We start from the raw sequence: 26,120 nt of genomic DNA on the forward strand, positions 1-26,120 counted from the left end.
CGTTCAGCTTTTATTGGTGATAAATGGCTAGCTGTAAACCGGTTTAGTTGCTCTTCTGGCTGCCAAAGCAGAGCTAAAGAAGTCAGCAGGTAGAATAGGGAAGCTGTCAAGTCAAGCTGGCTCAAAACAAAGTTGTGGTTTGCAGGCGGGGCCTGAACCATCTCTTCCGTTCATATAAGCTGGCAGGATGTAGAAACAGGATCCCAGCACAGTCACTGCTTCAGAGAACCAAAATATTTTCCTTTGACTTTCTAGTCTATTAAGCTTGGGGTTTGGCAGGATCTGTGTCTACAGTGAACCCAAGACCTTATAATGGTCCCCGGGAGGAAATCGGAATATAATCAGGTAGCCCTGATTCTAGACAGAAATCAGTTTTGGGAGGGTATCGAGGTGAGACAGAGAAGTCAGGCTGGCAATAAAGACAGCAAGAGTAACAGTAATATTAAGTGTTTTCTATGTGCCACAAAAGCAATTAACTTGTATTAATCTCCCTTAATCCTCATAATACATGAATGGTAGGGGAATTATTATGCTCATTTTACAGATGAGAAAAATGCAGCATTAGAGAGGTTAAGTAATTTGCCCAAGTCACTCAAACAGTAAACCAAGAGTCAGGATTAAAATCCTGGCTAACTGGCGCCAATAGCCGGGCCATGTGATGCGAAGAGCTGACTCATTAGAAAAGACCCTGATGCTGGGAAAGATCGAAGGCGGGAGGAGAAGGGGACGACAGAGGATGAGACAGCTAGATGGCATCACCGACTCAATGGACATGAGCTTGAGAAAGCTCTGGGGGTTGGTGATGGACAGGGAAGCCTGGCGTGCTGCAGTTCATGGAGTCGCAAACAGTCGGACACGACTGAGTGACTGGACAACAACTGGCTCCGGCGCTGACACCTACAGACACCATGCTGCGAAGCCTCTCACTGTCTGTGGTCTGGTACCAGAGCAGCATTCTGTAATCCCAACATCACAGCGTGCATGCTAAGTCACTTAAGTTGTGCCTGACTCTCTGCGACCCAATGGACTGCAGCCCGCCAGGTCCCTCTGTCAATGGGATAACATTACAGCGTCCAAAGCATTAAACATTATCAATCATGAGAGCCAGAGAACACTCAGGGGACACCAAGTTTAAACAGAGAAACAGTTCCCGAGTCATGAGACAAATCCCAGCTCCACCTCCCTCTAAACTGGGGAGCCCTACAGAAATGCCTTCCCCTCCCTGGGCCTCGATTTCCCTCCCTGGGGAGTTGACGGTTACCGTGCACACAGCAAAGGCTCAGCAGTCTGCTTCCCTTCACCTGGGCAGCAGTCAAAACACCCCCGCGCCAGAGGCCTTCTCAATCACACTGCCCAACCCTCTCCAGTCCCCACGCCGCTTTCTCATCATGGCACCACCCACCACCTGGCTGTTCACTCTGGATCTACTTACCGGTTTATTACCTGTCTCCCTCCACTGGGACACTCACTCTAACAGAGAATGGACTTCATCAACCTGCTTGCTGTTGGTTCCCCAGCCCCTGGAGCAGTGCCTGGCACATAGAAACACTCAACAAATATTTGTTGAATGAAAGAACCATGTAGAAGAGACTTTCATTCAATGAACTTTACAAATAAACAGGCACTGTTCATTGACAAATATATTTATCAAGCACCTATAAAGTAACTATGTAAACAGACAGGATTATTTCAGATGGCGCTAACTGGTGTGAAGATTTCTAAACTCCCAGGACGGACTGGGCAGGCGGGGGCAGCTTTCCAAGTAGCGGGTCAGCTGAAACCTGATACCCAGGAGCCAGTCACACGATGATCGAAGGACAGGGCATCCAGGCAGAGGGAACAGCAAGTGCAAAAGCCCTGAGGCAGGGCGACCATGCCGGGGCCCAGCCTGTGGAGCCAGGTGATCAGGGGCAACATGGTGGAGATGAAGTTGAAGCCATGGGAAGGACCCCTCCAGGAAGTATCTCGAAAGTCAGAAGAAGGCTTTTACTCTGTGTGTGATGACAAGTTACTTGATTGCGTGTCTTATCTTCACCAGTGACTCAGTGATAAAGAATCTACCTGCCAATGCAGGAGAGGCAGGTTCGATCCCTGGGTTGAGATCTCCTGGAGAAGGAAATGGCAACCTGCTCCAGTATTCTTATCTGGGAAATCCCTTGGACAAAGGCTACAGACCATGGGGTCGCAGAGTCAGACAGGACTTAGCAACTAAACAATAAACTTATCTTCGCCCAGCAGATTGTACACTTTATGAGATAAAGGATTTTGCTTGTGGCACATACTGGCTGGTCTACAAGCATTTGTTAAATGAATGAACTGGGGAGAGTATGAACAGGAGACTGACATGATCTGATTTTCATTTTAAAATATCGCTTTGAACTGCGGCTAGTGATTACCTTCTGGGAGGAGACCAGGGTGGCAGAGGATGGGGAAATTTACAAACAAGGACATTAGAAGCACTTTCTGGACACTGTAAATCAGAGACAGGGGAAGAAAAGGCTACAATCTATCCCCTGAAGCCATTTGGTGTTTTCAAACAACAGAGAGGAAAAGGTCCGTGAGGAGTGACCAAATAAATGACAACTGATGTCCTAAGCCTTTTGTGTTTTCCCAAACTATTTAAACCACTACAAAGAATCTCTGTCTCATCTATAACAAGAGGAACAAAAGGAAGCTCAAAGCCAGACACATACACAGACAGACACACAGAGTTCTGGAGAAAAACTGTAAAGAAAAAACACTCTCCTACATCTAAGAACAATAACCAGGCTAAATTTCCTCAGGGACAATTAAGATTCCACTTAGCACATCCAAACTGTTAGCTGGGCAGCGGGGAGGTGGAGGGGGGGGGGGGGCGTGGAATCTTGCTCAGAACAAGGCTCTGAGAGGCAGACTGCTATCCACAGGAGGTGGCAGACTAAGAGAGGAGCAGACACTGTAACAGGGACCAAGTTTTATTTATTTTATTTTTTTTAACAAGGATGCCTTGGACTTGAGTCCACCAGGCTCCTCTGTCCATGAGATTTTCCAGGCAAGGATATTGGAGTGGGTTCCCATTTCCTTCTCCAAGGGACCAAGTTTTAAAGCATCACTCCTTTCACACCCACCTATATCCGCACCGGGTCACTAAAAAAACACCCAGGGTAAAGCACTCACACTGGACACGTTTACTACCTGTCTCCCTCCACTAGAATGCTCATGCTAGGAGAGAATGGACTTTGTCTATTACCTGATCTCACAGTGTAATTTCTAAGAGGTATGTTATAGTTCTAAAAAAACTTTTGCCAACATCACCTCTGGATGCTACAAGTGCCTCTCCTTACAGAACTGAAAGTGCTGAATGGATGAATGAAACAGGTTCATCCGGGAGTGGTGGAGCATCATTACTTCTAAGGGGGGAAGAGGAAGAACAGTACTCGGGGTCAGAAAAATTGGCAAAGCTATCACTAAACTCCAATATCAGTGCCCCTTCTTCACCTGTGCCTCGCCACCCATCACCACGAAGAGGGCAGAGGGCAAAGCGCTCTCCAGTCACCATTTTTGTTATCAATAAAGATGAACAAGCAACTCTAGAACCAAGAAAGGAGGGTGAGGAGTACAGTGAAATCTCAGCCCCCACCACCATGCCTCAAGTATCCAACCTTTTTTTCACAGCTGTATTGTGATATAAAATGTGTAAGTTTCCCTCCTTTGACATACATGTACAACCGAGTACAGTTGACATGTATCTTTAGATATTTATTTATTTTAAAAATATTTAAAGTATTTATTCATTTGGCTGCAGTGGATTTTAGTTGCGGCATGTGAGATCTAGATCCCCGACCAGGGATCAAACCCAGGCTCCCTGCATTGGGAGCGCCAGGTCTTAGCCACTGGACCTCCAGGCAAGTCCCTAAACATTTATTTTTAAACAACATTTACTGGTCTTTTCTGTAATATGTGTTTATTACAGAAAGTCTGGAAATCACCAAAAAATATACAAGCACAGAAATTAGTATCACACATAATCCTACCAACTAAAAACCATTTTGGAGTTAACGCCTCCAGACAGTTTTCTCTGTAGATATTGACTAAGACCTAAAATTGTGAGAAACAAATGGACAAGGAAGCATCAGGAAGCAAATTCTCTCCAGGAGGAAGCAAGCTGAGTAGAAGGTAAAAACGTTTAAAGAGGGGAAACTAACAAAAGAAAACTAATGGGCCCTTGGAAGAGAGAAGAAAAGGGACATTTTAAAATAACTTGGAAGAGGACAGACTGAGGACTCAGTCTAATTAAACAAATAAGGAGAGACCATAAATATGGCAGCCACCAGCCACAGGTGACTGCTATGAGACGAAATGTGGGCAGTACAACGAAGGAAGAGGATTTTACATTTCACTCAATTTCAATTAATATTTAAGTAGCCACACGTGGCTAGTTGGCTAGCTGTATTGAACAGCACAGCTTTAAAGAGAAAATAGCCTATGATCTTAAGACATAATTGAATGTCAAACAAAATGTTTTAAGTAACTGTCTTCTGGAAGATATAAAAGCTAAGCAATAACACATCATCACTGACTGGCCTTCTCCATGGCGCTACCCAAGGCAGAGGCCAGGCACCGGTCCGCCTAAGTGGCTCCCTGAGCTGTGACTAGAGCTCTTCTCCGGTTTGTAATAACATAAAAGGGAAAGCGGGTCCAGCAGGCTTTCTCATCAGATCGCTGCCCTGTGAATGAATGCAGAGGTGGCGCCCAGGCACACACGTTGCTTCTCTAAAATCCTCCCAAGCTTTGCTGGTTATTCCTCTAACTAGGCCTAAAGAAGGGAGGATTCTGTCAGGACTCGCCAGTCTAGAACCCAACCACCTTGCTCAAGGCCAGCCCCATGGCCAACTTCAAGCTCCTGTCCTTTCTCCAGAGCCCTTAATACCACTCCAAACTCACACTGGAAGACCCAACTCTTGCCATCATTCCCACAGCTTCCTTGTTTGCTCAAAGTGCTCCCAGAACGTGACACCACAGATTCAAGCCAAGTTGACTGCAAATTTCAGAGGACCTACTGAGCCTTCCAGTCCAGGACAAGCCCCCCGGAATGAAGCAGTAAAAACACACAGCCCCAGCACTTTCTGGCTGGCACCTTTCTCATGCACACGGAGATGGTACCAGAAGTAAGAACAGCAGCAGCTTATTGGCTCAGATAAGAAACTGGAAATCTAGTTTAAAAGGAAATCACACAACCACTCGTGTGTCCAAAAGATCTGTAAATCAATACATGTAAAACGGACTCTGTGAAAGTCATTCTGTCTCTGACTTAAGGAATCTGAGCTTCCGCAGGGACGGTGGATAATATTACCCCGATAGAGAGGCTATTGTATTACAACACTCACAATGTGAAATTCAGATCTTCTAAGGTACAGATACACTTTTCAGACTTTCAGTGCTAGGGAAATAATAGAAATTTCACCAGGTCTCTCTTGGATCAATTACCTTTAGTTTATATCTATCATTTAAGAAGTACTTTCTCCTGTAGACCTATAGGTCCTATTTTATCAACTGTTTCTTTTTCTTTTTTTCTATTTTTCAGCCATACCACGAACCATGTGGGAGCCATGTGGGAACCATGAGTTCCCCCACCAGGGATCGAACTCATGCCCCCTGTAGGGGAGGTGTACTGTCGTAACCCCTAGATCACCAGCGAAGACCCTATTCCTATTTTACATTTATTTCACCCCCATATTAAAATGGATAGTAAGTAAAAGTATTACCAATCAACAGATCAAAACACCAAGACATTGGAGAATTTGCCCCAGCACACAGGAAGAACAGCAGCAATATATCCTGGCTTGCCTAGAGCTTTCACGGTTAGAGGGGCAACTGGCCTCAAGGGCCTTCATGAAATCAACACTTCTACTGCAAGTTGGCCAGTGACGCCAACTCGGCCATGGTCACATCCTTTTTTTTTCTAAATGTGGTCTAAACGAGAAGTGACTGATAACCACTGAGCTCCTTCCCTAAGCATACATACAGATAAGAATATGCAAATATGCTCTGGGCTCAAAGACAAATGTGATACAGTTCCTGAGTGATACAGCAGAGCACATGTTGTCCCCTCAGTCAGTGTGACACTACAGAAAGAATTCAGTACACTTAGGAAATTTAATCATCTTTCTGTCTCTACTTACAGAACTCAAAAAGCGGGAAGAACATGAGGGGAAACGTTGCCATACAAGCAGCACAGAGAAAGGATCAATGAGACGCGAAAACCCTTCTCGTGACATCAAGCTACTTGCCACTGGTGCCGACGATGATGCTAAGTATGAAGTGGTGCTGACTTCAAAAGCTGTGAATTTCATAAAGGAACTGTTATAACAGACCTCCCCACTGGTTGTTGTTCTTTAGTCACTAAGTCATGTCCAACGCTTTACGACTCCATGGACTGTAGCCTGCCACGCTCCTCTGTTCAAGGGATTTCCCAGCAAGAATACTGGGTTGCCATTTCCTTCTCCAGGGGATCTTTCTGATGCAAGGATCGAACCCAAGTCTCCTGCACTGGCAGGCGGATTCTTTGCCACTGAGCCATCAGGGAAGTCCAGAATCTTAACAGCCAATATTTCACAATGATTACCTCTGGGGAGTAAGAACAGACACAGGGGCTTTCCTTTACAATCTTCATCTTTCTGTACTGCTTGAGTTTCTAATCATGGACATGTATGAATCTTTTTATTTTAAGCCACAGATAAGTCATATACAACATAAGAAACATGGCCAGTACTACTGCAGGAAGTCTGTATGGGGACAGATGGTTACTGACGTACCATGATCATTTGTAATGTACGCAAATGTCAAATCACTATGCAGTACATCTGAAACTAACAGAACATTGCCCATCAACTATATTTCAGTGAAAATTTTGAAATTCCAGGTGAGAAGAATAAAAATCTACTGATTTTTTTTGGAAAAAACATCTTTTTATTATAAAAAAAACTGATAAAAAATGATAATGAATAGAACAGCTTTAGTTATTTTTAAAGACAACTACAGATATGCTCTTCATTCATGAAAAAAAATACTGTGAATTCTGAAAGAATTTAGTAGCTGTTAAGTCAAAGCACCTACTTGACAAACAATTTTATCTAAACATCTAATAAAGGGAAAGCTGTTTTTTTCCTTCCCCAAAAGTATATTATATTTCTACAGGGATCAAGAAAAGGAGCATGACATTCCTTGCGCTCAGCTTTTCAACTCTCTTCTCCACACCAGGCAGAGGATGACGTTTTCACAAGACTGAATCCCACGACATTTCATACATACCCAACCTTGGGTCATACAATCACACTGACATTTCTTAAGTGCACATAAATCACACATTTATGTCTCATTGAGCTTCACGAGATGAGAATGTTAATTCAAGGTGAAATAGAGAGTGCAGACTGCCAATATACCCTCAACAACATGAACAAGTATACCAAGGAGACCTCAAATTAACCGGATGGCTCTAGTAACGGGGAGGGCCAAGAGCAGGCCATTTTCTCCCCACAGGGTGTTATTTTCCATCCTGCAGATAAAACAACACGCTCCAAAGAGCACAAGTGTTCCACCAGGAGCTGGGAGGCACAAGGGTGACAGGTGGAAAACAAAGTCAGAGCAGGACAGCTAACAGTCCCAAGGACCGCTTAGTAGACATGATATTACTGCATGCTCCCTGCAGGTGACAGCAACTAGCCAGCCTGAGGCTCTCACGCCACGCCAACATAATAATTCCTGATTTCATCAGGATGCCTAGCCATTTCTTGGGCGAAAAATTTATTCTCTGGACCTCTCGGTGACCAATAGGGACAGACTGGAAATCAACAGCCATCGGTGATTTTATTTATCCTCCTTGCTAGCAGAGCAGCTTCTTGTCAGTAAGCTTATGCCTTTTCAATCTAACAAGCTAGAGAAGGCAGCTGTCCAAATGTCACCAAACGTAGTGATAGATGTGAAGGAAGGACAGGCAAGCCTGAATTACTCACATTGGACCCAGGGAGGAAGGGACTCAGTGCTCGTGTATTTGAAAGAAGTAGATGAGGCTATTTCAGCTATAGATGGGCCTGCACAGAAAGAGAAAGGCAGGCCTGCTTAGGACCAGGAGGGGTAAGCCACCACATACTAAACTCCTAGTTGAGTCTGGTGTGTGTTAGGGTGTTGGCCAAACCAAAGCAAACTGGTGTGGCTCGCGACTGCCCGGAAGAAAGGACAGAGAAAAAAGAAAGTAAAATCAGTGAAGTGAATGCTGAAACACAGGGACACCAAGAGCAGAGGGGGGCTGATGGAAAACAATCCAGCATTATCTAAAAACATTCCAGATGTATATCCTTCCAACTGCAACTCCACCCCTACACACAAAGACATCCTAAAGAAACTTTTGCGAGAAGCGCCAAGAGTCCTGGACAAAAATATTTATAGCATTACTGTTCGTGTTAATAAACAGGAAACAACCCAAATGTTCATCAAAAGGAGATTTACGATATATTCGTACTGTGAAATTCTTACCCCTTAGGGAAAATGCTTCGAGTTACCATACAGCATCGATGATTCTCACAAACAATGTTTAGTTCACACACACACACACACACACACACACACACACAACACACACACACACACAAATAGATCACAGAACACATACATTATGATAGCATTTATATAAACTTCCCAAAACATTCACAACGAAAATACATTGTCTAGAGATGCACATACGTAGTAAAACTAATTTTAAGAGACCAGGAAATGAGGGACACACAATTCAGAATAATGTTTACCTTTGTAGGGGGAAGCAGGGGACGTGGCTGGGAAGAGGCACCCAGGGCTCCAACGCAACTCTAATGCTCTTTCTCAAGCTGAGTCAAGGACAGAGGTGTGCTTCTTGTTATTTTTTTTATTTTAAAGTCCTCTCTAGGACATACATCATTTTGTATGCATGAAACAATTCAAAATAGAAGGGGGCTGGAGAAAAATGAGAGTTGAAGATGTAACCAAGCCATGCTCCCTAACCCCCACTTACATGTCCATCTGCCCAAGATGGGGCTTCCAGAGTGAGGAGCAAGTCACACTCCAAGACAGCAGAATCAACTCGGTTTAGAGGTGACAGGAAAAAAAGACCACCTTCAGGCACTTCTCTGGGCTTCCTGGGTGAAACCAACTCCACAGTGTCTAGTCAAGGGGTAAGCTGTGAGACACTGCACACTGTCCCCAAAGTGTGTGAGAAGACTGCCTCGCCCATACAGAAACAGAAAACAGCCCAACTCAGGTATATTTTACCAATGGAAAGTCCCCAGATGGTTCCAACAGACAGAGGAATGGATTGCAGTTAGGAACAAGGCAGTACTTTTATGTGGCCCTGCAGGGCTAGGAGAATATGTGACCGGTTACTGGGGGTGCGGAGGAGAGGATGAAAAATACACTTGAAAACACAGTAAATAGGACTTTTCCAAGACCATAACAACCCAGACAGAATGTGTGTATTTGGAATACAAATGGACGTGTGTTTTGAACACAAACTAGAAGCCCTAAGGGTTACCATATGGGCTTTACCTGGCAGAAGATGACAACCAAGTTTGGCACATGCCAAGTATATTGGGAAATAATAATATCTAGAGAGATCTACACCACATCCATGTAACATAGGTACAGCCCACGGGCGCTGGCGAGGCAGGGAAAAAAGTCTGTGACTTTCACGGGGAAACGGACAGGAAGGCCGGATTCTGTCAGAAGGCCCAGGGCAGAGAATGCAGTGGGCCCCGCTCTGGGAGAGCAAGAGGGTGGTCCCGGCCCGAGACCGAAGGCGGGCATGCCAGAGGAGGGCGGGGTCCCCTCGGGAGGAGTCCCCGGGAGGCCGGGCAGGGACGCAGCGAGGCAGCCGAGGGGGAATCCAGGGCCGGGGCGCCCCCCTTGGGCGACGGGACGGGGAGGAATAGGAAGGCGGGGGCCTGTCACAGCCCCGGCTGGGCGGTCCCCGAGGGCCTGGTCGCCCCCCGCCCGCCGCTCACCTGGGCACGCAGCTGGACGAGCTCCGGTCCACCTCCCAGGTGGCGTACAGGTTCATCTGCACGGGGGCGGGGGTGCGGCCTGGCCCCGGGCCGCCGGGAGTCGCGGAGCCCGAGGCCACCGCGACGGCCATGGAGGTGGAGGTGGACGAGGACGAGGACGAGGCGGCCGCCGCCGAGGTGGACGAGGACGACGAGGTGGCCTGGGCCAGCTTGGGGGGCGTCGGCTGCTGCGGCGGCGGCTGCTGCTGCTGCGGCGGCGGCTGCGGCGGGGATTGGGCGACCCCGGAGCCCCGCTGGCCGCTGCCGCCCCCGGCGCCTCCGGGACCACCGCCCGGCCCTCCGCGTTCCGCCATGGCCCGGCCGGGGGCGGGGAGGCGCGGGGGTTACGGGGATCGAGGCGACGGCCGAGAGGACCGCCCAGGCTTCTCCCGCGGCGGCGGCGGGGGCTCGATTCGTCTGCTCAGCCCGCCCGCTCGAGCGCGCGAGCGCGAGCTGCACGCACGCGCGAGGCCTCGCGGCGCGCGGTCCTCGCGCTCGCCCGCCGCTGCCTGTTGCGGCTCGCGCCGCCGAGACACTGGGTGGGCGTGTCCGGGGAGGGGGCGGGGAGCCCCGGCCTGCGCCCGCCCCACCCAGCGCCCGGGGGCGGGGCCGCGCTCGGGCGCGCGCGCCCCTCGCTCCTCGGGGGAGGGGGTCGGAGGCTTGGCGCCCTCCGCCGGGTCTTATCCTTAAATTCGCGGCCGGGCGGCAGCCCGCTGAACCTCGCCGCCCATTTCTCTCCCCTCTCCTTTTCCGCGGTGGCAGCAGAGCCAAGCGGAAACTCCGCTTTTCCGGGGCGCGGTCCCGGCCCGGAGAGGGCTGCCGCGGGAGCGCGCCTCGGCCCCTCGGGTCTGTAGACCTGAGGCCCGACCCGCCGCCCTCCCAAACCCGCTTTCCGACCGCCGACTTGGCGCCAGCCCTGCGGCTCCGGGGGGCTTCTTCGCCACGACCAGCAAAGGGCGCGATGGGGACCCAGTGGTGGACTGGACGCTTCTGGGCCGGGCAGTTTTCGCCGCTTCTCCCGTGTGGTCAGGGGCTCAAGGACCTGGAGTCCAAAAAGCCTTTGGCACGGGTGAATTCTAAAGCTAAGCCCTTATTTTCTGACCGCGATGTCGCCTTCCCAAAGAACCATTCGAGTCCCAAGTCCCCACCTCTGCCCTCAATTTCTTGGAATGTTTTTCTGCCTCATCACTTACTGTATTTCTACAATCCTATTCCGAGGTCTTACTCAACTGCCTTATCCTCCCCGGAGTCACCCACACTCCCCGCTCCAGGAAGCATCTGGAAGCCTCCCGCATGGCAGCTCCTCAGATGGTGCACTTAACCCCAGCATGAGTGGTACATGAGTGGTACAGCAGCACTGTGTGACTTCTCTCCCCAGTGCTTGGCAACTGCCGGTGGGACCCATGGGTCCAACCCAGTCCTGCCTGTCAGAAGGACTTCCAGGGACACAGGGGACTAAAGCCTAGGAAAGCAGCCCCCAACCACGCCCCCACCTCCAAAACCTAGAGATGGTTGATGAAACCACCCAGGGGGCTCATATGGACTCAGGACAATCTAGAGGTTTTGAGCTGCGTTCTCTCCCAGGTGAGGACCTGGACTCTTGGCCACAAGGTCTGTGAGAAGGCCTGACCTGGCCTACTTCCCAAGCCCACTGCACTTCCTCAGCCCAGCTGGGCACTAAGCTGGCTATTTTTAGTCCCCAAGGACACACTAGTAAGGTCAAACCAGACCTGGAGGTCCTTCCTCCAGAGCCTTCCTACAAAAGCAGGCAGTGGTTTAAAAAAAAAAAAGTCTCAGAGTGGCTTTAGCTTCATCACCAGTCTCAACTGTAACATCTGCTCCAGGTGCCCGCCCCCAGACACTGGACCACTTTAGGCCACAGAAAATGGCTGTTTTCATCCTTTTGCGGGAGGGGACTAAAAGAGGGAGGATCAGGAGTGTTACATATTCATCTCTTTCCTTGGGAAACAGCTTTATTTACAAAACAGGTCTAAAATAAGAACATGAAAACGACAAGGCCTTGGGAATAGCAGGAGAGCTGGTTCTTCCGGCCCAAGTGTGAAGCAGCCCAGATGTCCAGGCAAAGGGCTTTAAAGGCCAGGTGTAAGACGGGGGCCTAAAATTTGAACTCCTTATATTTCTTGCTGCCACCACGGCTGTCCTGGGGCTGAGCTTTCCGTTTCTTTTGCTGTAGGAGAGAGAGAAAAACAGGTCACAACAGGTTAAACAACCCGCTGATTCCCCAAAACAAGGGTGGGCAGCCTGATGTGGCCACATACATCTGTGGGAAAAGTCTAGAAACTGGAACCCTCAGACTCAGACGAGTTCCTTCCCCTCCCTGTGTCTCAGCTTCATCAACCTTAAAGAGGGCAGCCCACCAGAGGATTCCAAAGGTTCCCAGCACCCGGGAAGCTCAGGGCAGCAGGCACTGCGTCCTCCCTTCCTCTCACCACTAGAGGACACCACCCCAAGGGGAAAGGCAGCCCCGGTCCCATGTAAGCGCCTACCTTCTGCTTGGCAGCATGCTCAGCCACCATGTCACTGAAGTCTTCTTTCTCCACTTGTGCCTGCTGCTCCCGCACGTGCTCCTCATACTTCTGGGTCATGGCCATGGGATCCAGCTCCAACTCTTCGGGTGCCAGGGCCACTTCCACACCCTGCAGCTCGGGGGCCGGGCCCTTCCGACTCATAACCTGAAAAAGAAATCAGAGCACTGTCTTCTCCAAAGCGAGGCTCAGAAGCTAGAGCTCCTGCCCACGTTCCCAGCCCCCTGAAGCAGTGTCCTCCAAGTGCTCACCGTGGACATGTCATAGATGTGGGTTGAGCCCATCATGGCGCCCCCTACAGTGGCCGTTCTCTTCTCTGGCAACACAGTGAACAGCTGAGGCGTCTCACTTCTGTGAAGGACAAGGAGGCAAACAAGGGGGTCAACCCCAAAAAGAAAGGACGAAAGGGTCTCCAGAAGGGACAACAAAAGGAACAAGGGCAACACCCCCGCTGAGCTCCACTGAGCTCCCCCAAGAGATTCCAAGACACCCAGGGGGAAAAATAATGTCCGAGCTGCCTCTACAGATCATGGAGATCCATGAGATGAAAAAGTGTCACCTATTTCAAGAATTCTACTCGAAAAACAAGAGCAAATATACCAGTATCAACCCAGACCATGACTTCCTCCCCACCCCCTCCCCGGAAGAGGTGAAAATCCATCCTCACTAAGCAGCCAGCCATAAAAAGAGATTTCAGATCCTGTCACTCCTCTGCCCAAAATCCTCCGTGGCTCCTAATCATTATTTGAATAAACCCAAACTCGTCCCCATGACCTAAAAGTTTCATAATCTGGCCCCTTATTTAATCCCTGCTCATTAGGTCCTAGCCCCAGTACCCTTTCTTTTTCTTCCTTGGATATACAAAACTTGAGACTTCTGCTTCTGGACAAGGAGTAATAGGGACCAGATTTACTCTCCTACCTAACAATCAAACACTGGATAAAATACATGAAACAGTGGTTTTCAAGTCACTGGACATGAGCAACAAAGGAGAGTGACTCCTGAGAGACAGGAAACAAGTGAGGTGGTTCCTACTGCACTGAGAGTCTCCAGACTACAGAACAAGGAGGGGGAGCTCCTTGTAGAGCTCCGAGGACTCCAGGAGTTGAAGGGGTGAAGCTGGAGGTGCAGGGAAACCAAGGCGACTAGAGATCACAGGAAAGAGGACCTAAAAAGAAAAAGCAGACTCGAGAACTCAAGAGACCTACAGAGAACCCCCTCCAGACCTCAGTTCTCGGGCGAGGACTGTGTGGGAGGAAAGTACCAAGGCCAGAGAAAGAACCACCGGAAGGCGCTGGCAGTTACACACATGCCTGCTCTTCCCTCGGGTCTGGGAGCAGGGCCTGGCCAACAGGATACAGCGCAGAGTGCAGGGCCTCGTGCCTCAGCAGTGGAGGACTGAACACTGCTTCAGTCCTGCCTAAGGAACCTGAAGAGCAGGACCTGAAAGGATCTAACTGTTTCCAAGCACCTTAACTGTAGTAACCCTGCACGAAACTGAAGATTTATAGGAACCTTAACCTGACAAGGTACATTTCACAACCTCAGGAAAAAATTACCAAAAAGTCAAAGAGGCATGAAAATACAATTCTTACCAAGGAAAACAATCAGTTCATTTAAACCAACCCAGAACTGGCACAGATGTTAGCGACAGCAAGCCAGTACCTTAAAATGTTATAATAACAGGGCACTTCCCTGGTGGTCCAGTGGCTAAGACTCCGCCTTCCCAAGGCAGGAGGCCCAGTTCCACCCCTGGTCAAGGAACTAGCTCCCACACACGCGCATCTAAGAATCTGCATACCACAACTAAAGATCCACATGCCCCAGTGAAAATCTCATGTGCCACAACTAAGAGCTGGCGCAGCTAAGTAGATAAGTATTTTTCACGTATTAGCATAACTGGATTCCATATGTTCAAAAGTCAAATAAAAGACACAGGAGGTATAAAAAGACCCAAATCACACTGCTAGAGATGAAAACTACACTGGACGGGATTAATGTCAGATTAGAAATAGGAAAAAATACTAGCCAACTTGAAGACACAGGAATAGAAAAATTTCTAAAATGAAATCCAAAAACAAACGAGAAAAATTTTAAATAAACAGAGTCATTAGTGAGCAGCAGGACAACTTCAAGAAATCTAGTAGATGTGTAATTGGAGTTCCCAAAGGAGAGGAGAAAGAGAAAGAAACAGAAAAAATAATTAGAGAAATAATGGCCAGAATTTTTCCAAAATTAATAAAAACTGTAACAGCACAGATTCAAGATGTGTAACAAGCCCCAAGTAAAGAAATCCAAAGACGGGAATTCCTTGGCGGTCTAGTGGTGAGGACTCTGTGCTTTCTGGGGCCCAGGGCTCAGGTTCAATGCCTGGTTAGGGATCGAATTCCCCAAACCTCGAGGCAAGGCCAAAAAGCAAATGGAAAAGAAAATAAGAAAAGAAACTATCAAACCATTAAAAGGAAAAAACAAACCCAAAGAAAACTAACGCACGTCATAAACTGTTCAAAACAGCGATAAAGAGAGAATCCTTAAAGCAGCCAGAGGAAAATGACAAACGCACAGAGGGCCAACGGAAGGATGAGGACAGAGTTCCCGGCAGGAACAAGGCCAGAAAGACGGCACTGGGAGCATCTTTAAAGCAATGAAAGAAGGAAATATTGCCAGCCTAGAACCCTGTAGCTTGCAAAAAGGAAGGCTAGTGCATGGTTATTATTTTTGTTTAAATGGTCAATTATCTCAATTGAAATTTCAATCATAAGAATTGTACATTATTTGAACATTTGAACGTCTCCAGTGTTCTTCCATTTGCTCTTGCAATTCCTTCTGCCCCAGCTCTCAGCCCAAATACCTCCTCCTCCGTGGGCCTTCCCAAAGGCTCCCCCACCACCCAAAGCCCTCTACACCCCATTATTCAGCCTCCTTCCGCTACATGTCCGATCCACATCTGAAACTGTCTTGTTCTCTGACAACTTGTTTACCTCACCTGACTTTTTTTTTCAACTGCTGATGCCCCCATGCCTAGAGCACTGCCTGGCACAGAGCTGGTGTTCAATAATTGATAAAAAAAAAGGTAAAAGGCTAGTGCGTGGGGGGGTGTGGACATGGGAGGCAGGAGGAACAAGTCAGCCCGTCTACCTAGAAAACCCTCCCCTCTCAGCCCTGCCTGGCACCCTCACCCGTCCATCGCCTCCTCAATCTTCTTTTTCCTCAATTCAATGAGTTCGGGGGTCTCCATTCCAGCTGGCACCGACGAGAACCCTCCAGGAGTGATGAGGCCACTGTGGAGAGAGATACAAGCTCTGGAGTAGAGACAAGGTCCCCACACACAAACAGACCACTGCAAAGAGGCCGACTCTCCTGCTTCCCCCACCTGTCTGCAGGGGTAATGAAGCCAGTCTCATCTGGCTTATCTTCATCACTTTCTTCCTCTTCCTCTTCTTCTGAAGATTCTTCATCAGATGGCTCTAGCTCCCCCCAAGGGGTCCGATCAATCTCTTCTTCCTCAGTCTTGGTCTGAAAAACACCACTCATTCATTCAACGAATGTTTACTATACATGTATCCTGTGTCAAGTGGCTGTAAAAGGGAGAGATTTAAGAGTAAACAGACAGATAATAATCCCTACCCAGAGAGAGCGCCTAGTCTAGTGGAGAGCTTGAGTTACGTCTCGGGGAAACGTATGCCCCTTTCTCAGACTTTGAAACTTCAGAATACACAGCTCTCTGATAATGAAGCTAGAAACCAACTATCTCTGAACTTCATGACCTAAAGTAAGACCAAGCTTGCTGGTCACGGCCCATACCTGGAATTCAGCAGCATTGGTTCCAAACACATCCCCGTAGAGGGGTTTCCCGGTCTCATCTACTGGGGGTTTGCCCCAGCCACCAGCATGGTACCCAAAGGAACAGCTCTGCAAGACAGGAAATGCAAATCACTTCCATGCCTGGGCTCCAAGAAACACTGATGCCCGAGAGAAAAGTCATGCTCCAAAGTACAGAATTAACATTTGGGAACTCTGGAGATTATAACTGCAGAGAAAAATCAAATGTTTTAAAGCATTACAAAGCAAAATTAGCAAACAACAAAAATCGGAAGGTAACAGGATGGGAGGTGGGAAGCAGAAAAAATGCTAATAATTTCAGCCTTTGTAGTCACACTCTCTGAAACTGAAAACAGGTACTTCACATGGCTCCAACTTCTTACTGGTTTTTCCTAACTTTGGCAAGCTTTTAGAATCTGTTTCTGTTAAGGAACAGAAAATTCTATCTGAAGTTGAACAATTACTTCTTTTGTCTTCACTTTAATGACTCTGTTCATTTTTCTTCCTATTTACTGTTTTATTATTTTAAAATAACGGTAAGTTTAACACCATTCTTGAGATAAAATTTTGTCTGTCTATCCATGTGTATATCAGAGATATCTGGTAACACATTCACCAGATATTAAATTTAATTGGTGAAATGTGGATGGTATGTTTTCTTCTTTGTACTTATCAATTTTGATCAGACATTTTATGCATTTTATGACAAATATCTCAGGGTTGAAAAAAAAATTACTCCTTTAAAAAAAAAAAAACACATTATAGAATGAGAAAGAGAAGAAAAAAGTCATCCTCTAGTGAAAATGTAGAGCCAGCTAAGAACGAAAGCAAGGACAGGACTCACCTCGGGGATAGGCGAATTCAGCCCAGGGATTTTCAGGTTGGGGTACGATGGGGGTGGTCCATATCGCTGCATGGCAATCAGCCACGGGGGAGGGACCTTGTGGGCATTCTGCAGGAGAAAGAGCACAGGATACCATCTAGCCAACCGTATCCTTTTGTCTCCCTCCCGCCTCAATTAGCAGCCCCTTCTCTTCTTTCCCAGTCGGATAACTGGCACTCACTGGTCCTACTGGCATCCCCAAGGAAATCCTCAGCTCATCAGACAGATCTCCTGGTTTCTTCTCCTTCAGCCGCGTCTCAAACTCCTTCCCCTGAGGAAAAAGCCAAGCATGCGGTACTGTGGACTCCAGACACATGCGGGGAGGTCAATTGCAAGAGGGCATGAGAACAAAGAGAAGTCCCAATCCACAGAGTCCCAGTGGGGGCTGCCATTCCCACTCTGACTCTCATCAGTTCTTTCCCTGGCTACAGTAGAGAAAGGAATAAAGGCCAGGAAGGAGGGGGAAAGGCAAGACTCCCAGCGCAGTCATTAACCCACTATGAGAACATGGCCAAGTTCAAGGACTGGCTTTCTCATCTGCTAAATGAAGACATTTGAGAAAATCCAAGGTCCTTCCACCTCAAAACTTCCAAGATATCACGGCGATGAATATGTTAAGGCTCAAAAAGAAAAAAAAATGTTTTTCCTACCCCAATACGAAGTGTATCTAAAAAGCACCCGCCCTTGGCCCCTCTATTCCCAAAGCACCCACCATCAACAATGATCACCTCAAAAACACGATCTGCATATCCCCTTCAGAGGACCACCTTATTCCAAATTCCATCCCATCCAAAGGGAGCTGATGGACAATGCGAAGGCTGAGGGGAGGGGCCACCATACCTGCTTCCAGAGCCCTTCTGACCCAGAGTGACACAGCCATGACCAAAGGCCCAACGTTACCTCCCCGCCCCCTCCCGAACCTCATAGTATAGGTCCCCATGGATGGTCAGCTTTGGCTTGGTCTGCCACTTGAAGAAGGCATCGTGCAGTTTCTGGTAGTCAATGTCGATCTTCCCCATCTTGGGCCGAACCTTCTCTCGCATTTTTGACTTCATAGTTTTCTGTTCTTCCTGTGGAGAATGCCAGAAGACACACCATAAAAGGTATGCAGCAAGTTCAACTCTTGGCAGGCCCAAATCCCTACTCCCAAAAGAGACAGAGGGAAACCTCATTTATCTCATCACAGAAGCCACCAAAATCCTTCCTGCTCAAGTCCCTCAAAATGTGATCCACATTGAACAAAACAGATGTAACATATGAAATCACCCTCAGCTATGTATGTTAAATATTTGAAAGCCATCTGATCAATAGACTGACCTCATCAGTTGCCTCTGCAGAAAAGTAGGTGACACGAGTCTACCTCGGAGGCAGGCTTTGCACCATGTACTTTGGTACCTCCTGAATCTGCGCACTACACACAAAAATACTCTAATGACCTAACCAGAGTATTTAATCAAAATGTCTGAATTTAGGAAGTTAAACAATCAGCATACATTTCTAGCCTCAAGGGCATCAGTTCACACAGCAGGCAGAGAGCTACAAAGAGCCAAAAGCAACCTGCAGAAGAAGGAGTCACGGTGTGCGGCTCAAACAGAGCTTGCAAAGTGCAGGCAGGCAGGAGGACAGGGAGACAAAGGGGCAAACAGAGCCGCAAGGAACCAGCAGTCTCAGCGGGGGCAGGGAGCCAGCTGAGCAGAAAGGTGAGGTCTGCCTTTCAGGAGCTGTCCTTCCCCTCCTGCCCTCCCAGCCTCCACGTGTCCTATGCAGTGCTGACGTCTCAACTAAAGGATCAACGATCAGACAGTTAACGTGGAGGGGGGTTTGGGAGCCAGATACAATTCTGAAGCAGGTGTCAGCTAAGGAGTGGATCCCCCAGCGCAGCTCTGAGCACCAGCCAGGCCCTCACCTTCTCCTGCAGGGCCTCCCGCATCTCCTGGATGCCTGTGCGTTTGATGAAGTCAGGCAGCTCAAAGGGGGGCTTCTCAATGCCTCGTTTGCCCTGTAGGTACTTGCGCTTGAAACACCAGTGGCGTGGTACAGGCACAGAATTCCGTGTGGCCTTGAGGTGAACCAAGAGCTTGGGGTCCTGCGCAGTCACATCGTGCATCTCGACAACGTCGGGCCGAGCCACGAGCTGGAAATACAGAAGCATCCCTCTGCAGAGTCCCAGCTTCTCAGACCTAAAGCTGCCCTGCCTTCCCTTCCTCTAGAGGGCCCATCCTGGGCCTCCTTCAAAGCCCTCCTCCCGACACCCTGGAGGTTCCCAGAGCTCCTGGGATCCAGGGCCTGCAGGAGCGCCTCAGCCTCTCAGCCCTCACCTGCTTGAGCTCAGCCACGGTGAAGCGGTTCATTCGGCGCAGCTTCTTCTTGGACAGTTTGGGGGCTTCCGGCTTCTTTTCCTAGAACAGAACAATCCTCTCTTGTGAGCGGGACTCTTAGGTGATATGAGACCTCCCAGCTTACCCTGAAACTTAAGCTACCAAAGGGCTTCTCCCCTGCAAGAGGTCACCACGGTCCCTTGCAGGATGCATCGTGGCCACTCGCCCCCAGAGCCCTTGTTTCCCCGACAGGGGGCGTGGGCTCACCTGTTCGTCATCGCTGCTGTCATCGTCGCTGTCCTTGTGCTCCTCCTCAAAGCCTTTCTTCTTGGGCACGGCAGAGTTCTCCATTTTGTCAAGTTTCTCTGGCTCCTTCTCCTTCTCCTTCTTCACGTCATCAGTGAGCTGAGGAGACAGATAGCTTGGAACCCCAGCTGAAGCTGGTTCTGAAAAAGACACCCCCTCACCCCGCCCCGGCTCAGCAGTGCCCCTTCCAAGTGCACTGCTCCTTGTACCTTGAAAGCCTCAAAAATCCTCTTGAAGAAGATGAAGTTGGGCTCATAAATCTCAGGCTCTTCAGTCACGTACTCAATTTCCACGTCGGCCGCTGGGGATTCCGAGCCCCGAGAGCGGCCGGACTCTTTGTCTCGGTCCCCAGAGCTCTCAGAGGACGCCGCCCGCACCCGCTGGGGCTTTTTCTTCTTCTTTCGGTTCCGACGCTTCCGATTTTTCTACCGAAACACGGTAAACCGACTAGGTCAGAGATTCAAAGCACCATGCCTGCCTTCCAACCCCTAATCACCTCACCCAATTTTCCCCAAGCAACTGCAAAGAGAGGCCTTGAACTCAGACCACGAAGTTCGGCCCCTCTCAAACTGTGTGTCTCTGAGTAAAGTACTGCACCTCTCTGAACCTCAGCTATTTCAGTTCTAAAATGGAGGCATGCATCACACTCTGAACTCAAAGGATTTAGGCCAATTGAATAAAAAAATATGTATCTGTAAGGTGCTCTGGACAAGGAACTGGCATGAGACAGCAGCTACTCTTTTTTGGCCTCACTGTACAGCATGTGGAATCTCAGTTTCCCAACCAGGGAGCAAACCATGCCCTCTGCAGTGGAAGCGCAGTCTTAACCGCTGGATCACGAGAAGTCCCAGCAGCTACTAACTATTGAAGATCTGGGACAGGATTCTTTTAGTGGCCAAACCCTCTCTCCAACATCCCTTCCAGATCCAGCTCCCCCCATACCTCCTTCTTGGATACAGACATCGTGTCTTCCTCAGTCTCTGATGCTGAGTGGCCCAGGGACGAGCGAGTGTCTGTTTCCATTTCCTCTTCCTCTGTAAGGGAGGAAGATGGCCATCAATCTCTTCACGGTAACCCCTCTGTCCCCAGAGCCAGATTCTCTCTTGAATCCTCCTTGGGGGAGGGAGGCGGAAGGCAGACTCGGTCCCAGCTCTGCAGGCTCTGTCCTTGTAGCCCTTAGGACTCACCCTGCTGAGAGTTCATCTCTTCCTGGCGGCTCTCCTTGAGCTGCAGGATTTTTTCCAAAGCCTGGGGAATCTTGGGGCCCACTGAGGGGTCATCCATCTGCCAGAGACAAGCCAGGAAGAGGAGGTGATCATAGGGCCCTTTTTCTCCACTTCTACTTCTTAGACTTGAAAGGCTGCTGGCCAGGCATTGGGAACGTCGACAGTGGACACCAAGTAGATTCAACTACACCTTAGCATCAAACCCCAGAACCCCACCCTAGAAATGTCTGCCAGACCCGACCGACTTCCTGCCCTACCTAAGTGTGTTTTAAGTAAACATGGATCCCCTCCACCAACCAATCCCACCCCCAGAAGTTCTCCCATCTTCTCTCGAGTCCTTCTCTAAAAATCCAGAAATAGTCCCCTTCTAAAACACTCTCCTGTTCCCAGGAAGAACCCTGCAATCTCACCTCTCTGTTCTCATCTCCAGGGGGCGGTGGGGGACCACGAGGCCGAGGAACGGGGGCCCCCATAGGCAGAACAGTGGGAGTGGGGCCCACTGGAGCAGCCACTGAGAGGAGGGAAAAAATATCTAATGTCAGAAGAGTAAGTCACACATTTTAAAACTTACTTCTTTGCCTCAGAGCCAGGATAATGGTTACTCTTGGGAGGGGAGAAGGGGCTAGAAGGCAAGGAGGACTTCTGGGGTGCTAATAATCTTGTTTTCTTGGACCAAGTGCTAGCAGTATAGGTGTGCTCAGTTTGTGAAAATTCACTGAACTGTACACTTACACTATGTGCACTTTTTTGTGATATATACTTAAGTTAAAAAATTCCATCACCTTCCTTGCCCTTCCCTTCCATTTCTAGGATCTTACCTCGAGGACCCAGAGGAGTGCGAACACCAATCTGGCCCATGTCTTGTGGGGGCCGAGGGACAGGGGTGCCCATCTTGGCAATCTCCTGCTGTCGTTCCTGCTCCAGTAACACAGCTGCCTACGAGAGGGAAGTAGGAGCTGGGGACCCGGCTCTGGAAATCCACTGGGCAGGCAGCCCCCAGCAAATGCAGCCTTTCAGCCAGGTTAACAGATTACTCAGGTACCAGCACAGATTAATCAGGTACCACCAGCACTCTGATATCCTTGCCACCCCCATGCTTCCACACTCTTGAGCTAAATGAAGGAGCCCTCTCAAAACAAAAGAAAACTCTTGGAAATGACACCAAGAAAAACCCAAAGAAAACGCTGGTTCCTAATGATTTTTTTTTTAATATTTAGTAAACACTGCCTATTTTTTTAACAAGATTTTTCTTCCCAAAAGATCAAGTTATTTCTAAGAACAGTAAATTATTTTCTTGTACTGATCCCTCAAGATCTACCACAATCTGGGCAAAGACAACACTCTCTAAATATCCCCATGTTTGTTCCTGTCAACGTTTACCTCCTAATACTCCTGAGTAACCTAGTGGGTGACAGCTAGTACAATGCATCTCAGTAACTGAGGACCTTATGTATCATTCCCTAACTAGACACACCACATTTGAACTAAATCTGATACAAATGACTAAATTAGCCCAGAATCCTCTCCAATGTACCTAAAATGATATCATGTAAGACTAGCAGGTGTCATGGAGGCACGAGTGCCTAGTTGCTCAGTCATGTCTGACTGCAACTCCATGGGCTATAGCCTGCCAGGCTCCTCTGGTCCATGGGATTTTTCAAGCACGAATACTGGAGTGGGTTGCCATTTCCTTCTCCAGGGGATCTTCCCGACCCAGGGATCAAACCCACATCTCCTGTGTCTCCTGCAGGCAGACTCTTTACCCACTGAGCCATCGGGGAAGCCCAGTAGGGGTCAGGAAATTTCTTCTGTAATGGGCCAGTCAGTAAATATTTTAGGCTTTCTGGGTTGTTTGTACACTGTTGTAAATTCCTTTCCTCCATCTCCCCAAAACAATCCTTCAAATATATAAAAACCATCCTTACATCACAGGCCATACAAAAACAGGCTATAGTCCACAGATTACCAATTCCTTGGCTATGTGAAAGAATTATTTGGGAGATACTGGAACTTAGATGAGGATGAGGTGATCTCCATAGGAAACCTGAATGGCACTGCTAATTTTAGACAGTCAGCACTAGAAGTGACAGATGATGGATTAGACCAAGGGGGTCAAAAGTTAGGATGAGGGAGGCATTACCCGCTTCTGCTGCTCCAAAAGCTCGTGTTCCTTCAGTGAATGATCTCCCTGCTTAAAAAAGAAAATAAGCTCATACCAGTACCCACACCCCACTGGCCAGTCTGCCACAACTCTGCTTCCTGGTCTGCTCTTCCAGCCGAGGCCCCAAAGACTTGGGTCCAGACCTTCCCAGAAGCCTTGGCCCCAGGATCCAGCTCCCCCGGAGGCCCACTCCCCTTTCAGGACCCTGGTGGGACCCAGGCTCAGGCTGCCACCTGCCCTACCTGCTTGGCACGCTCCTCCTGTTGCATCAGCAATGCCGCCTGCTGCTGCGCCAGCTTTAGCCGCTCTTCCTCAGACAGCGCCACGGGCTCGCCCACCCGAAGAGGAGGAGGAGGCCCCAAGTTTGGCGGGCGGGGTCCAACTGCCATAGGAAAGCCAAGGCCAAGGCCAGGTGGGGGTGGTGGGGGTGGTGGAGGGGGTTGTAGAGGAGGGAGACCCATGGGTGGGGGTGGCATGGGAATCCCCGAGAGCTGTGGGGTAAAAAATAAGACCATTAACTACGAAGCATTTATATAATGGCAGGCATTTGCTGGGGAACTCATATAAGGCTGGTACTGGGATTCAAAGTCAAATGATGCACAATTCTTGCATTCAAGAAAATACTATGGGCTTCCCTGAAAGTCCAGTGGTTAAGAATCTGCTCAATGCAGGGCACATGGGTTCAAGCCCTGCTCTAGGAAGATTCCACGTGCTGCAGGGCAACTAAGCCCATGTGCCACGTGTGCTGCAGCTGCTGAAACCCGCATACCCTGGAGCCCGTGCTCTGGAACAAGAGGCTACTGCGATGGGATGGCCGCACACCACAACTAGACAGCTGTCCTGTGCTCACTTCAACTGGAAGGGCCTGCACGCAGCAGTGAAGACCCAGCGCAGCCACAGACAGAAAGGAAGAAAGAAAAGAACACTCCACAGCAGTATCGCAAGGAGAGCATTTTAACTCTGTGGCACCAACTGATGAAAGCTATCAACTCTGCCCCAGAAAAACATCATGAACACAGACTTCACATACAATTTCAGGAGACTCAGGGACACCTCTAAAGGCCTTCTAAAAACTCCTCATCCCCTCAGAAAATAAAAACCTTCTTATGCCACACACAGAAGTTAAGTCCCGGGACCCCAAGTCAGGGCCACTGCTCTACAGAAAAACAATCAAATCCTGGATCAGAAAAGACATGGAAATTGAGAGAATTTAAATAAATAAGACCCAGTGTGCCCCAACGACTGATTAAATATAGACGGTATGAAATTAAATCAGAGAGTAAGCCCTAATTTCTCACTGAATAACATGGGAACTCTGCACAGGGAGGGCAGAGAAGAGAGTGATTACTTCCAGCTGGGGGAGGATTATGTCAAGTTTCCAGATATTTAAGCTGAATCTTAAATGACACATGAAATTTGGAGCTGACACTGAGAAAGGAAGTAAGAATCTGGACGAAGGAAGAACTGAAAAGTTCCCAGTACTTTCATCAGTGTACCTCCCTGCCCAAAGGGCTAGGTGCATCCCCCTGTAGGCTCAGAGGAGGGGCTACTCTGAGTAGAAAAGAATCTTATCAAGTGAGGCAGTCTCCTTACCTGTGCTGACAAAGGAGGAGGAGCAGCTTTGTCCCCATCTTCACCTCTCAGAACGGGACGATTCAGGACGATGCCAGTCTGTGAAAAAGAAAAGACTCTAGGGCAGTCTAAAAGGAGCTGTTGCATGAAACAGCGTTCGCTCTCGTCTATTCAACAGAATTTACCCAGTGACTGTCAGAGCTCGGAATAGGCTCTGGGGAGAAACGATATATATAAAAGCAATTACAACACAGCAGACAAGAAGCAGCCAAGACCCCACTTGCTGTACCGAGATTCGTAAACAACGAAGACAGAGTTGTAACGGGTTAATGCCTCCTGCAAAGGCTCGGCCTATCCTCATGTCCCGCCACGAACACTTACTTGGCGAGTGTAAGTCTGCAATCGCTCCACGAGCTCCTCGCGACTCCCTGCTAAGCAAAGCACAGGATCAACGGGGTAGGTCAGGCCGAGCAGGCCAGCCTGCCCAAGTCAGGCCACCGCGGCCAGCCTCCAACCCCCGCCCCCGGGTCTCCGGGGTAACCAGCTCCGCTTCCCCGCAGGCCTGAATTTTCCGGCCTTTGACTTCCCATCCTCCTCACCCTGGATAGGAGCTCCGATCTCTGCTAATTTGGCCTGAAGCTCCTGGGCAGCCCAGGCACCATAGTGCCCAGGAGGCGGCGGCGGCGGCAGCTGCAACTCCCCCTTAGGAGGCTCTGGATGCTCGGCCGCCATCTTAGCCGCGGAAGGCGCGCGACGAACCCGGAAGCTCGGACCAGCCTCCGGGCCCACTTCCCGGAACTTCCGGTAGGGCTATACGCCACGTCCGCTCGAGGGTTGCCAGGCAGTTCCCATTAGGGCCCACCCCCTGCCGTTCTCCAATGCTCCTTAGGCCGCCTGGTCGCGAAGCCTTCTGGGAGTTGTAGTGCCCAGGTAACGGTCTCTGCGGATCCAAATCCGGGAGGACCGCGGCCGGCGGCGACGCGGGGAACTCTGGAGGCCAGAGCCGGGCGGGGCTGTGGGGAAAGCAGGTCCTGCCCGAAGGGCGTGCTTTCTGCATCTCTCTGGCCTCAGCGCAGACCTCCCGCCTTGCGGCCCTACTCCCTGGTTGGACTTGAGAGGCCCGGACGCTTACGTTCTCCAGGGACTCGTTCCCCCGGCGGTCGCGCGCTGTGGGCGCCAAGCGGGAGTTTGCCGCCGATGCCTGTGATAAAACAGTGTCTGATTGTCTGCCCGCCCACCC

General features: G+C 49.3%; 2 protein-coding genes across 3 annotated transcripts in view; both read right to left on the reverse strand.

Annotated features, from left to right (window-relative positions):
* PACS1 (phosphofurin acidic cluster sorting protein 1) overlaps window positions 1-10,508 on the reverse strand; it is a 147,709-nt gene extending 137,201 nt beyond the window's left edge. Inside the window, exon 1 of the mRNA XM_055580767.1 lies at window positions 10,008-10,508. Within this exon, the coding sequence (XP_055436742.1) occupies window positions 10,008-10,360 (353 nt within the window). The 5' untranslated portion in view covers window positions 10,361-10,508. The remainder of the gene's footprint in view (window positions 1-10,007) is intronic.
* A 1,493-nt stretch (window positions 10,509-12,001) lies between these two features.
* On the reverse strand, window positions 12,002-25,656 carry SF3B2 (splicing factor 3b subunit 2). 2 transcript variants are annotated; one of them, XM_055580770.1, is made up of 22 exons: window positions 25,480-25,656; window positions 25,262-25,308; window positions 24,902-24,979; window positions 23,551-23,799; window positions 23,288-23,338; window positions 21,966-22,083; window positions 21,558-21,658; window positions 21,109-21,205; window positions 20,864-20,955; window positions 20,131-20,346; window positions 19,883-20,020; window positions 19,616-19,696; window positions 19,204-19,431; window positions 18,218-18,367; window positions 17,479-17,568; window positions 17,259-17,366; window positions 16,397-16,504; window positions 15,966-16,108; window positions 15,772-15,873; window positions 12,844-12,943; window positions 12,554-12,739; window positions 12,002-12,234 (listed from the first exon to the last, which is right to left on the reverse strand). In XM_055580770.1, the coding sequence occupies exons 1-22, from the start codon at window positions 25,610-25,612 to the stop codon at window positions 12,163-12,165; spliced, it is 2,688 nt and encodes an 895-aa protein (XP_055436745.1). In that variant the 5' UTR covers window positions 25,613-25,656; the 3' UTR covers window positions 12,002-12,162. The 2 variants fall into 2 exon arrangements, with proteins under 2 accessions (XP_055436745.1, XP_055436743.1); XM_055580768.1 differs by having other exon boundaries at window positions 25,262-25,311.
* Between the last annotated feature and the right edge of the window lie 464 nt (window positions 25,657-26,120).

Source organism: Bubalus kerabau, chromosome 5 (assembly GCF_029407905.1).
Source record: "Bubalus kerabau isolate K-KA32 ecotype Philippines breed swamp buffalo chromosome 5, PCC_UOA_SB_1v2, whole genome shotgun sequence".
Lineage (NCBI taxonomy): Eukaryota > Metazoa > Chordata > Mammalia > Artiodactyla > Bovidae > Bubalus > Bubalus kerabau.

What these genes read in the sequence shown, in the direction of transcription:
- SF3B2 (XM_055580768.1), bottom strand. Translation starts at nt 25,612, where the DNA reads ATGGCGGCCGAGCATCCAGAGCCTCCTAAGGGGGAGTTGCAGCTGCCG. An exon ending in CTCCTCCTTTGTCAGCACAG is followed by an intron (nt 23,800 to 24,901) that starts GTAAGGAGACTG and finishes TTTACCCCACAG; the next exon opens with CTCTCGGGGATTCCCATGCC. An exon ending in TTCATTACCCCTGCAGACAG is followed by an intron (nt 15,874 to 15,965) that starts GTGGGGGAAGCA and finishes CTCTCTCCACAG; the next exon opens with TGGCCTCATCACTCCTGGAG.